Genomic DNA, 12,935 nt, shown 5'->3' with positions numbered 1-12,935 from the left:
GACAGCAAAAATAACTTTATTTATTAAATAGCGGAGGAGTCTGTGATTTTTTTTTGTTTTTGTTTGTTTGTTTGTTTGTTTGTGGGACATTCATTACGTGCGCTTCATTTACCTGTCTGGCCGCCTTATCTCCGCAACACAGCTCCAGAGCCGTAACACTGGATCTACGTCGAGGAAATGGAATTTAATGGTGTTTATTTCAGCATCTTAATCTGGCCATCTTTATTCTCCCTCATACCACTTGCACCCTCTACAACACACACACACACACACACACACACACTGAGTTTTATTTGCTCTTGTTTCGGGTTTACCGCATGTATGCACAGTGCATTAAAGGTTCAAGTGCGCGCGCTTAATTATACAGTGTTGGCAGCTGTGCCTTCTCTTAAAACAAACACACACACACATTACACGGCAGACCTTCATTAATATTCCATTGTTGTTCACTCTGTGTCCCCAAATGTATGTGTGTTTATTTGTGTATATGTGTGTGAGACAGTTGCATGATTTTTGTGTTCGCAGCTGTATTTGAGCGAGCAAATAAATCACCTGCGGCCTATAGAATTAACAGACATGACCCCCCCCCCCCCCTTTCGCAATGATGCCTCTGGCATCGCCACCCTCAGCACTATTTTGCTTTGTGTGGACATGTGGTGGCAGAGGGACGCAGGTGGCCATGCCCAGGGGGGCGCACAAGGGTCCAGTGCCCATGTGATGCCGTTCCACCTCACTGTGCTCCGGTACCCTTCCTCATCTGCTGCTGGATTTAGTCTAAAAAAAAAAAAATTCCAGCCAGCAGATGAATGAATGAATGGAGAAATAAATGAACAAATACATAAATACATCCATAAATAATGCCGTGATCAATAAATAAACTGAACAATCAATAAATAAACTGATAAATAAATACAATTTATTAATCTATTATTATAAATAAGTAGATTGATACATAAATGAATATCTAAATACAGCAATAAATAAATAAATAAATACATAAATAAATACATAAATAAATACATAAATACATAAATAAATACATACATAAATACAGTGATCAATAAATAAAATGATCAATAAAGTGATCAATAAACATTTGATAAATAAATACAATTTATTATTGTATTATTATAAATAAGTAGATTAATAGATACATGAATACATAAATACATCAATAGATCAATAATGAAATAAATAATAATAAATACATAAATCAATAAATAAATACATAAATAGGTAGAGATAAATAAATACAATGTTTTGTTATATTATTATAAATAAATAGATTGATAGATAAATTAATACATAAATACATCGATAGATACATAACTAAAAAAATAAATAAATACATAGATTCATAGATAAATAAATAGGTAAAGAGATAAATATATACAATGATAGATACATAGATGAATGAGTAAATGAACAAATAAATAAATAAATACATTGATCAATAAAAAAAATGATCAATAAATGAATAGACTGATAAATAAATAGATTGATAAATAAATGAATACATAAATTCATAGCTAGATAAAAAATACATACATACATACAGAGATAAATAAAAAATACATAAATAAATAAATACATGAATATGTGAATAAGTACATAAATAAGTGAATAAATACATATTACGTGAATAAATACATAACTAAGTGAATAAATACATAAATAAATATATAAATAAATACACAAATACATAAATAAATACATAAATACAGGAATAAATGCATAAATAAACACAGAAATACATACATAAATACATAAATAAATACATACATAAATAAGTGAATAAATATATAAATAAATGCATAAATACATAAATACATGAATAAATACATAAATATAGGAATAAATGGATAAATAAACACAGAAATACATAAATAAATACACACAAGTGAATAAATATATAAATAAATGCTATAAATAAATAAATACTCAAACACACACACACATAAACACACGAACACACACACACGAACACATAAATAAATAAATACATGAAAAAATAAATAAATATTTTTTGTCAATCATGTGTTAGCATTGACCAAATGAAATGAAGATGAGCCGTTGACCCACGCCTTGAGCATCCCATGAATCAGAATCAGAATCATCTTTATTGCCAAGTATGTAGAACACACAAGGAATTTGTCTCCGGTCGAATATGCGGCACTAGTATCATCATGGGAAAAAAATGGAGGCACTGTACAGTTCTATTTGGTTACTGTTTGAATGTGATTTATTTATTGTTATTCTTTTTTTTTTAATAAATAAACAACGTTCTACATATCTACCACATCTACGGCCATCGTCTCTCCGGAACATTCCCTCTCGTCGTTAGAATCCTAACCCGCTTCCCCTTTGCATTTTTCACTGATCTGGAATTTCTATCAGGTATCTTCACCAAAAAGAAAGCGAAAAATTAGCTGTAAACAAAGCGTTGAAGCGTCGCTGTCTGGCGTATTAGCATCCCGCTCGCTTCCCTACCAATCCGACGGCCTAATTAAAGGCGGCTGAATGCCAGCCGCATTGTTATTCCGCCGGCGTGGCGCGCGACCACCGGGCTCGTTGATGGATGGCCATCTCTTCCTCCGCCGTCGCCGCCTTCTCGGCCCCCTCGGCGTACAGCAGGAGGCGCTGATAACTTCATGCCGACAAATAAGGACTGTCACATTTATTGATCCTCAACATACAAGCCCCCCCACCCCCCTCACCTCCATCCCTCACCCTCCCGTCACATTACAGGCATTCTTTTGAACGCGTTGTCTCCCCGTGACAAAGTGCGGCGAGGCCCGAATGTGATCAGCATTTAAAGTGCGTCTTTCGTGCGCCCGTGGACGCGCAAAAAGGCGTACAATAAGGACTTAAATAAAGAAACACGGCGAGGTGCGGAGGGGGTGAAATTGTCTCTTAGCGGCTAGCATAACGAGAACTGCAATTTATTCGGCGGCACGTCATCGCTCGGACAGGCAGATAATGAAGTGGGGGTGGGGGAGGGGGGTCAGCAATGACGGCTTGAACCCGCGGCGTCGGAGCGAAAAACATTCGTAAATAGCCGCGTGACTTGACTGGAGAATGTGGTTGGAAAAGTCTACACAGCCCTGTTCAAATGCCTTGTTTTTTGTGTTATAATCATAAATTAGAGAAATCATTGCATGATATTTTTGAACATTATGATGCCTTAAGTCACAGGTGTCAAAGTCAAGGCCCGCGGGCCAAATCCGGCCCGCCACATTATTTTTTTTCGGCCCGCGAAAGCAAATCAAACTTGTTAAATTTCATGATGATTGCTAAAATCTGAACCAAAATTTCATATTTTTGGATGTCAACCACAATAAAAGTCATTATTCTTGACTTCAGATTTGAAAACGAGTTATTCATTAATTTGCTGTGTGCTCTATATGTAATATTTGAAGGGATTTAAACATTCTAATGGGTTCCCCAAATTCATAACGGCCCTCGAGAGGAAACCATAACTAACATACCCGCGGCAAAAAATGACTTTGACACCCCTGCCTTAAGAAGTACAAGTCGCAAGTATCATTTAAAAAATGGACAAAATCCGACTTCAGAAGACAGTTAGGACAGCGGGAAAAATCATTGGCACCACCCTACCGACTCTTGAGGACTTGCACACTGCAAAAATTAAGAAAAGAGCGTCCTTCTGGACCCTCTGCACCCTGCTCACCACTTTTTCCAGTGACTCCCAGGTGCTACCGATCTATGCACGCCAAATCCAGCAGATGGCTTTAACCAGTACAAGTCGCGAGTATAAGTACAAAATCCGACTTCAATGCATAGTTAAGATGGCGGAAAAACCTCATTCAATAACTCTTGAGGACTTGTACATTGCAAAAATCAAGAAAAGAGCGCGGAAAATCCAACTACACCCTCCGCACCCTGCTCACCACCTTTTCCAGCGACTCCCCTAAAGCAGGTGCTACCAATCCATGCGCACCAAATCCAGCAGACATTTAAACCGCTTTAACCAGTCGCGAGTATAAATTAAAAAAAACTGGACAAAATCTGACTTCAAAACCCTCCGCACCCTGCCCACCACCTTTTCCAGCAACTCCCCTCAAGCAGGCGATCCATGCGCACCAAATCCAACAGATATTTAAAAAGCGTCTTCCTCCTAGCCATTAACTCTTTAAACAGTAACCTATCTAAACTGTAGCTTAGCATCTATACAATTAGCCCTGAAAGCAAATCATATCATGATGCAACTCGCAATACATATTTCAATGTTCCCATTTAATAATAACAAAATCATTAACTGGAGATGGCCATTTTCCAATTAAGTGTTTTTGTTTGTCAAGTGAAACTGTTTTAGTGTGATTGTTTTTTGAATAATATTATTATGACAAGACGTGAAAGCTACCTAGCTTGAAAGCAACCCTCCGAGAAGGGACATCGTGTATTTAGCGTCCTTTTAAAAATGGTTCAAAATGTTGCCGGGCAGCACCAAATGTTCTTCCCTGCCATTGCATCACGGTTGGAATTATATTGAATAAAAAAAGTTTCTGACTGAGGAAGTAACGTGTCGAACTTTTCCGCGTTACAGCCGGGGACCACCCGTACGAGTGCGAGTTCTGCGGGAGCTGCTTCCGCGACGAGAGCACCTTGAAGGGCCACAAACGCATCCACACGGGGGAGAAGCCCTACGAATGTAACGGCTGCGGCAAGAAGTTTAGCCTCAAGCACCAACTGGAGACTCACTACCGCGTGCACACAGGTAAACATTTGCATTGTAGCCCAATTGCTAGCTTGTAATAGCAAATTTGCATAGTAGCCCGATTGCTAGCATGTAATAGCAAATCAACCATAAGTAGAGGACAAGCTAACATCCGTTGATAAGCTCATAAAATCCTTCCCCTGTATTAGGGTTTTAATTTCAAATGACATTTAATGAAATGCTAACATGCTAGCAAACGTGGTGCTAACATTTAGCAAGATAGCATCCCCGATAGCGAAAACATTCTTTACTTCATGACTTGCATTCCAATACTATTTCAAATGAAAATCGAATATTTCCGTAGTACCGGTTGGTGTGCTAACACACGGCATGTTCCAATATTGTTTCAAAATGATTAAATGCTAGCTTTTAGCATGCGAAGTAGCATGCCAATGGCTGTTTATAATACTTGTCTCACTTCATAGACAGTGATACCTTGGCTTACAAACACTTTAGCTAACGAACTTTTCGCCTTACGAACGTTAAATTCGCGAGCAAGAGCCTCAAGCACCAGCTGGAGACTCACTACCGCGTGCACACAGGTAAACATTTGCATTGTAGCCCGAATGCTAGCTTGTAATAGCTAATCAACCATAAGTAGAGGACAAGCTAACGTCCGTTGATTCAATCTTAAAATCCTTCCCTGTACAGTATTTGGGTCATAATTTCAAATGACGTTTAATGAAATGCTAACATGCTAGCAAACGTGGTGCTAACATTTAGCAAGATAGCATCCCCAATAGCGAAAACATTCTTTACTTCATGACTTGCATTCCAATACTATTTCAAATGAAAATCGAATATTTCCGTAGTACCGGTTGGTGTGCTAACACACGGCATGTTCCAATATTGTTTCAAAATGATTAAATGCTAGCTTTTAGCATGCGAAGTAGCATGCCAATGGCTGTTTATAATACTTGTCTCACTTCATAGACAGTGATACCTTGGCTTACAAACACTTTAGCTAACGAACTTTTCGCCTTACGAACGTTAAATTCGCGAGCAAGAGCCTCAAGCACCAGCTGGAGACTCACTACCGCGTGCACACAGGTAAACATTTGCATTGTAGCCCGAATGCTAGCTTGTAATAGCTAATCAACCATAAGTAGAGGACAAGCTAACGTCCGTTGATTGAATCTTAAAATCCTTCCCTGTACAGTATTTGGGTCATAATTTCAAATGACGTTTAATGAAATGCTAACATGCTAGCAAACGTGGTGCTAACATTTAGCAAGATAGCATCCCCAATAGCGAAAACATTCTTTACTTCATGACTTCCATTCCAATACTATTTCAAATGAAAATCGAATATTTCCGTAGTACCGGTTGGTGTGCTAACACACGGCATGTTCCAATATTGTTTCAAAATGATTACATGCTAGCTCTTAGCATGCGAAATAGCATGCCAATGGCTGTTTATAATACTTGTCTCACTTCATATACAGTGATAACTTGGCTTATAAACACTTTAGCTAACGAACCTTTCGCCTTTACGAATGTTAAATTTGCGAGAATATAATCTTGGCATACGAACTATTTTTCGGGAAACACACGGAGCGCCACAATGAGTGATGTGTCGTTCGCGAAGGAGCCGGTTCTTGGAGCTCCTGAAATGGCTTTTTTTCCCCTCTATTCCCAACCCCCAGTCTTCGGTTAAAGCCGCACGTGATTGGACAGCAGGACACATGCAGAAGTGAGCGTGGGGGGTCGTTACAGAAACTGAAACACGCACACACACAAATGAAAGGGAGACAAAGCTTGAAACAAAAAATAAACAAAGGTGAAAAAGAAAACAAAAGTGAAATGGTGAGAAAATGGATAGAAAACAAATTTTGACTCGTTTCAACTTTATTGATAGTTCAAAGGCAAAGTGTAGACTGCAAGGTTAATATATCCCATCAATCAGAAGAGAACATACAAGCTATTAATGAAGTTTTTAGTGTGTCTGCGTGCATCTGTTGCTGTTCCAATATCACAACTTCTAAGATGTACAACCCAGAGCTCCTTGAGACACTTTATGCAAAAAGCTATCCATTCCATCAAGCCATTGACGACCATTACATAGGTAAATAAAACAACTTTATAATACAGTTCTTTAATTACAATACCATATAACATTTATTATACGTAAAATAAGGTATATTGTGTGTAGTTTTAACGCTGATTTAGTTGAAAATTATGTTTTATGGAGACCTGGAAATGGATTATTCGCATTTTAATGGTTTCCTATGGGAAATTAATGTTTGGAATGCACACTTTTTGTCTTACACACACTTTCTGGGAACCAATTAAATTTGTGAGCCAAGATATCACTGTGTATAAATATATAAACTTATTTTCAATTTGAATTGTTTTCATTTGAATGCATTTGGATGTGATTAGACGGTGCATGTGTCCCTCGTGTTGAGTGGAAATGAACTTTTCTGGTAATGCGTGCATCCTTACACACACCGTGGCACTATACATACACACACAAACACACACACACATTTTCTCTCTCACTCTCTCACTCTCACACACACATAGCAGATGCATATCTTTGTTGGCGCGCTACAGTAAATGAATGTCTCCAAAGCCTGCTTATTGATCGCCGTATATTTAGAACCCCATAAAGATGTTGACATGGTGATAAGCTAGCAACCGCCAAGAAAAGGAACACCAGGCTAAGACGGATCGGGAAGCCCACCGGGACACTATTGCTTTCTCGTCCACATTTAGACATAATAATAATAATAATAATAATAATAATAATAATAATAATAATAATAATAATAATACATTTCATTTTTTTAAGCGCCTTTCAAAACTCTCAAGGTCACTTGGGAGCTGCTTCCGCGACGAGAGCACCTTGAAGGGCCACAAACGCATCCACACGGGGGAGAAGCCCTACGAATGTAACGGCTGCGGCAAGAAGTTTAGCCTCAAGCACCAACTGGAGACTCACTACCGCGTGCACACAGGTAAACATTTGCATTGTAGCCCGATTGCTAGCTTGTAATAGCAAATTTGCATAGTAGCCCGATTGCTAGCATGTAATAGCAAATCAACCATAAGTAGAGGACAAGCTAACATCCGTTGATAAGCTCATAAAATCCTTCCCCTGTATTAGGGTTTTAATTTCAAATGACATTTAATGAAATGCTAACATGCTAGCAAACGTGGTGCTAACATTTAGCAAGATAGCATCCCCAATAGCGAAAACATTCTTTACTTCATGACTTGCATTCCAATACTATTTCAAATGAAAATCGAATATTTCCGTAGTACCGGTTGGTGTGCTAACACACGGCATGTTCCAGTATTGTTTCAAAATGATTAAATGCTAGCTTTTAGCATGCGAAGTAGCATGCCAATGGCTGTTTATAATACGTGTCTCACTTCATATACAGTGATACCTTGGCTTACAAACACTTTAGCTAACGAACTTTTCGCCTTACGAACGTTAAATTCGCGAGTAAGAGCCTCAAGCACCAGCTGGAGACTCACTACCGCGTGCACACAGGTAAACATTTGCATTGTAGCTCGTTTGCTAGCTTGTAATAGCAAATCAACCATAAGTAGAGGACAAGCTAACGTCCGTTGATTGGATCTTTAAATCCTTCCCTGTACAGTATTTGGGTCATAATTTCAAATGACGTTTAATGAAATGCTAACATGCTAGCAAACGTGGTGCTAACATTTAGCAAGATAGCATCCCCAATAGCGAAAACATTCTTTACTTCATGACTTGCATTCCAATACTATTTCAAATGAAAATCGAATATTTCCGTAGTACCGGTTGGTGTGCTAACACACGGCATGTTCCAGTATTGTTTCAAAATGATTAAATGCTAGCTTTTAGCATGCGAAGTAGCATGCCAATGGCTGTTTATAATACTTGTCTCACTTCATATACAGTGATAACTTGGCTTATAAACACTTTAGCTAACGAACTTTTTGCCTTACGAACGTTAAATTCGCAAGCAAGAAGTTTAGCCTCAAGCACCAGCTGGAGACTCACTACCGCGTGCACACAGGTAAACATTTGCATTGTAGCTCGATTGCTAGCTTGTAATAGCAAATCAACCATAAGTAGAGGACAAGCTAACGTCCGTTGATTGGATCTTAAAATCCTTCCCTGTACAGTATTTGGGTCATAATTTCAAATGACGTTTAATGAAATGCTAACATGCTAGCAAACGTGGTGCTAACATTTAGCAAGATAGCATCCCCAATAGCGAAAACATTCTTTACTTCATGACTTGCATTCCAATACTTTTTCAAATGAAAATCGAATACTTCCGTAGTACCGGTTGGTGTGCCAACACATTTATTTGCTAAGCGCCTTTTAATAGATATCGAATAGCTAGCTAGCTAGCTTGATAGATACCTAATAGATAGCCAGCCAACCAGCCAGCTAATAGATATCGAATAGATAGCCAGCTCGCTGGATGGATAGCCAACAGATCATTTTGTGTGGCATTTGTCGCTCTGCCCCTTAGTGACCAGCGCCGGTACTGTCGACCCCGGATTGAGAACCCCCTTGCTCTATTTCATACGCGGCCATCTCCCTTTCACGAAGGCCAGCATTAAACCACGCTATCATGTCAGCCTGTCCAATAATTGCCCCCCCTCTTCCACACACACATCCGACTCCATTTTTTGTGAGGGGGCAACTAAGCGTATTGGGGGTCGACGGCAGATAACGAGAGCAAAGCGACAAGCTCACCGTCAAAGGCCACCCTCGCATAAAAGGCAACCGCTTGATGAATCATCGACAACTTCCCACCCGCAGCCTCGTTGCCCCCCACCCTCCGCACACGCCGATGGCGGATCAATACCCCCATGAGGGGAGGGCGAGTTGGGTATTTGCAATTCATTATGAGCCGCTTATGTGAGGCCACCTTGTTTACAGTGCAGTTATCGATATCGGCGTCCGTCGGGCGACGGCGATTGGCTTTCTCGCTGCGGCCAAGGTCACGTCGGGGGTTTGCGGGGGCCACGTCTGGAAGATGGCGACAACACCCTCAACCCCATCCCCGCCTCCTTCCCTTAAATGCCACGAGTTAACGATCGCCATTTAACTCATTCACTGCCAAACGTGCACAAATGTGTCCACTCCTGTGCCAGGGTTTTTGTCATTGTCACTCATATTCCAGGACCCACATATATTAAGTTTTAGGACTACATAAACAAACATTCAATGCAGCGTAAGAAACCTCAGACACTCTTCTTTCTTCAGAAAAAATGTGTTAATTCCTAAGTTATATGGGTCTGGAGTTATGTGAGTTTGAAATGGGGCAGCTATACAAAATAAAATACATTACATATTGATTGATATAGCGCTTTAACAGTTGAAGCTGTAACCAAGTGCTAACATGGACAAAAGGCAAATGCTGCTCCCTCGTGGAAGGGGAAAAATCAGGGCCAGAGGTCTGACCAGTGCTTTATCGGTTTGTGTTTTATAGCTATCTATCTCATCATGAGATGAGATGAGCTATCTATCTATTAGCTATCTGGCTAGCTAGCTATTAGCTATATGGCTAGTTAGCTAGCTATCTCTTGGCTATCTAGCTAGCTATTTAGCTAGTTATCTATTGGCTATCTAGCTAGCTAGCTATCTATTGGCTATATTGGCTATCTAGCTAGCTTTCCATCTATTTGTGTTATTCCGGGGTTGAGTGAACACTGGCTCGTGTGGCTATACCGCTGCTCACCCACAGAAAAACTTATCCTGTGACTGTAAAGTGACGTCGAGAGCTTTGAAAGGCGCTTATAAATGACATTTATTATTATTATTATTATTATTATTATTATTTGGTTGTAGAGTTATCTGCATCGGATTTACAGAGTGCTATAACAACAGCTAAACCTGAGAGTAGGGACCTATCATAGCTGTGTCCGGCGCCACCAGGTCTGGACATTAGGGATATATAAATGGGGCCGATACGACCAGTCAGACTTTAGTTCGCTGACGAAGCCTCTTGGATAGGAGGCGAAACGTCCGAAACCTTCACTTTTGTACAGATGACGGCTGAAGAAACCTTCTCATCGATGGACCACTCCTGTACGACTGAGAGCTTACACAGACCAACAACAGCTAAAGCAGAAACAAAGCGCTAACATGGAAAAAAAATGGAAGGGAAAAAAAAATTGACAGAGACCACGGTCAGCGCTTTATCGGCACCCAAACAACAAAAAACAAAACCCGAACAAATTCAGGAATGTCGCTTTCCGTGATATTTTTAAATTTCCGAATAAATTCATGAATGGCAGTGTATGAGTTCAGAAAGGTAGCACATCTCCAAAGCTAGCAAAAATAGCAAATAATACCGCCATTTTATATTAGTTATCGTTAGTTACATTGAATCATCCCCACGACGACGCTAGCATCTGCCTCGCTAACGCAATTCGCATCATTAACGCAATTAGGACAGTAATTTGCTGTGGCGACCCCTTGAAGGGAAACGGCGAAAAGAAAAGAAGAAGCACAATTAGCATCATTAGCGTAATTAGCATCATTATCCCAGTTTGCGTGCATTGTCACAAACTAACCATAGAAGCAACCTGTTAATCCCCACTAAATATGACTACTGAACTTTTTGACCCTTACCTTTCACCAAACCCCTTCAGGTGAGAAGCCATTTGAGTGTAAGCTGTGCCACCAGCGATCCAGGGACTACTCGGCCATGATCAAGCACCTGCGCACCCACAATGGCGCCTCCCCTTACCAATGCACCATCTGCCTGGAGTACTGCCCCAGTCTGTCGGCCATGCAAAAGCACATGAAGGGCCACAAGCCCGAAGACATCCCTCCGGACTGGCGCATCGAGAAGACCTACCTGTACCTCTGCTACGTCTAAGAGCCACGGGAGGTATTGTAGGGGGGGGGGGGGGGGTGCGGAGAATGTAGTTTAAAGCGTTAATGTGAGGATTATGACAGAAGGGGGATAGTATATCTTACGTTCTGTGCAAAAGAAGGGTCCTCCTGGGAAAAGACTCCTGGAAAGACTCGCAGAGACGCAGAGTCTCTACGGTTTGTTCGGAATCACCGGGTCATTCCCGCACACGTGCATTTTGTTACTGTGTTGTTGTCATCGTCGATTTTATTTTCATTTCAGGTCGCCTGGTGATGCAAATAAACAAATTGCAGGGAAAGCGTTGCTGCTACTAGCGTTGACAGATTCTCAAGGGGCTATCGGACAGTTTAAAATCACAAACGCAGTCTTTCTCGGTCTGGTTAGCGAAACTCAGAGTCTTTCTCGGTCTGGTTAGCGATTCTTAAAATCGTCGCATCACTCAAAATAAAACGCGATCATGTGATCATGTGTCAAAAATATCGTTATGAAGTTGCGTACTTGGTTCATAAACCACCTCACTGGTTCCTAAAGAACCAGAAAGAAATATTTTCCCATCCCAATAATAAATGGTTGTCCTACTGGCAGAAAAACCACCACATTTTGAAGTGCTACGTGGCTAACACTTTGAGGTGCTACGTGGCCCACATTTTGAAGTGCTACGTGGCTAACACTTTAATACCCCAGATTTATTTTGTAAATCTCTCTAAAGATTCTGTGATTTATCCACAAAGAGATTGCTAGAAATCTGTTCAATTGCGTTCTTCGTTGGCATGCTAACGAAACGTCTTCGTGGCTAACACTTCTAGGTTCTACGTGGCTAACGCTTTGATACCCCAAATTTATTTTGTAAATCTGTATAAAGATTCTGTGATTTATCCACGAAGAGATTGCTAGAAATCTGTTCACTCACGTTCTTTGTTAGCATGCTAACGAAACGTCTTCGTGGCTAAAACTTCTAGGTTCTACGTGGCTAACGCTTTGATACCCCAAATTTATTTTGTAAATCTGTATAAAGATTCTGTGATTTATCCACGAAGAGATTGCTAGAAATCTGTTCAATCACGTTCTTTGTTAGCATGCTAACGAAACGTCTTCGTGGCTAACACTTCTAGGTTCTACGTGGCTAATGCTTTGATACCCAAAATTTATATTGTAAATCTGTAGGAAGATGCTTTGATTTATCCACGAAGAGATTACTACAAATCTGTTCAATTGCGTTCTTCGTTAGCATGCTAACGAAACGTCTTCATGGCTAACACTTTGAGGTTCTACGTGGCTAACGCTTTGATACCCCAAATTAATTTTGTTAATCTGTGTAAAGATTTTTTGATTTATCCACGAAGAGATTGCCAGAAATC

The 12,935-nt window shown here is 40.1% G+C and overlaps 1 protein-coding gene across 1 annotated transcript in view; it reads left to right on the top strand.

The window, feature by feature from the left end:
* The window catches only part of zbtb16a (zinc finger and BTB domain containing 16a), a 136,369-nt gene that overhangs the window by 113,104 nt on the left and 10,330 nt on the right, over positions 1-12,935 (top strand). Inside the window, exons 6-7 of the mRNA XM_089017182.1 lie at positions 4,568-4,738; positions 11,351-11,592. Coding sequence (XP_088873308.1) covers positions 4,568-4,738; positions 11,351-11,580 — 401 coding nt within the window. The 3' untranslated portion in view covers positions 11,581-11,592. The remainder of the gene's footprint in view (positions 1-4,567; positions 4,739-11,350; positions 11,593-12,935) is intronic.

This window comes from Hippocampus bargibanti, linkage group LG16 (genome assembly GCF_051943395.1).
Source record: "Hippocampus bargibanti isolate YZ-2025 linkage group LG16, ASM5194339v1, whole genome shotgun sequence".
Taxonomy (NCBI): Eukaryota; Metazoa; Chordata; class Actinopteri; order Syngnathiformes; family Syngnathidae; genus Hippocampus; species Hippocampus bargibanti.
Note: the sequence above shows the minus strand (reverse complement) of the source record. Positions and strands in the feature narration are given on the sequence as shown.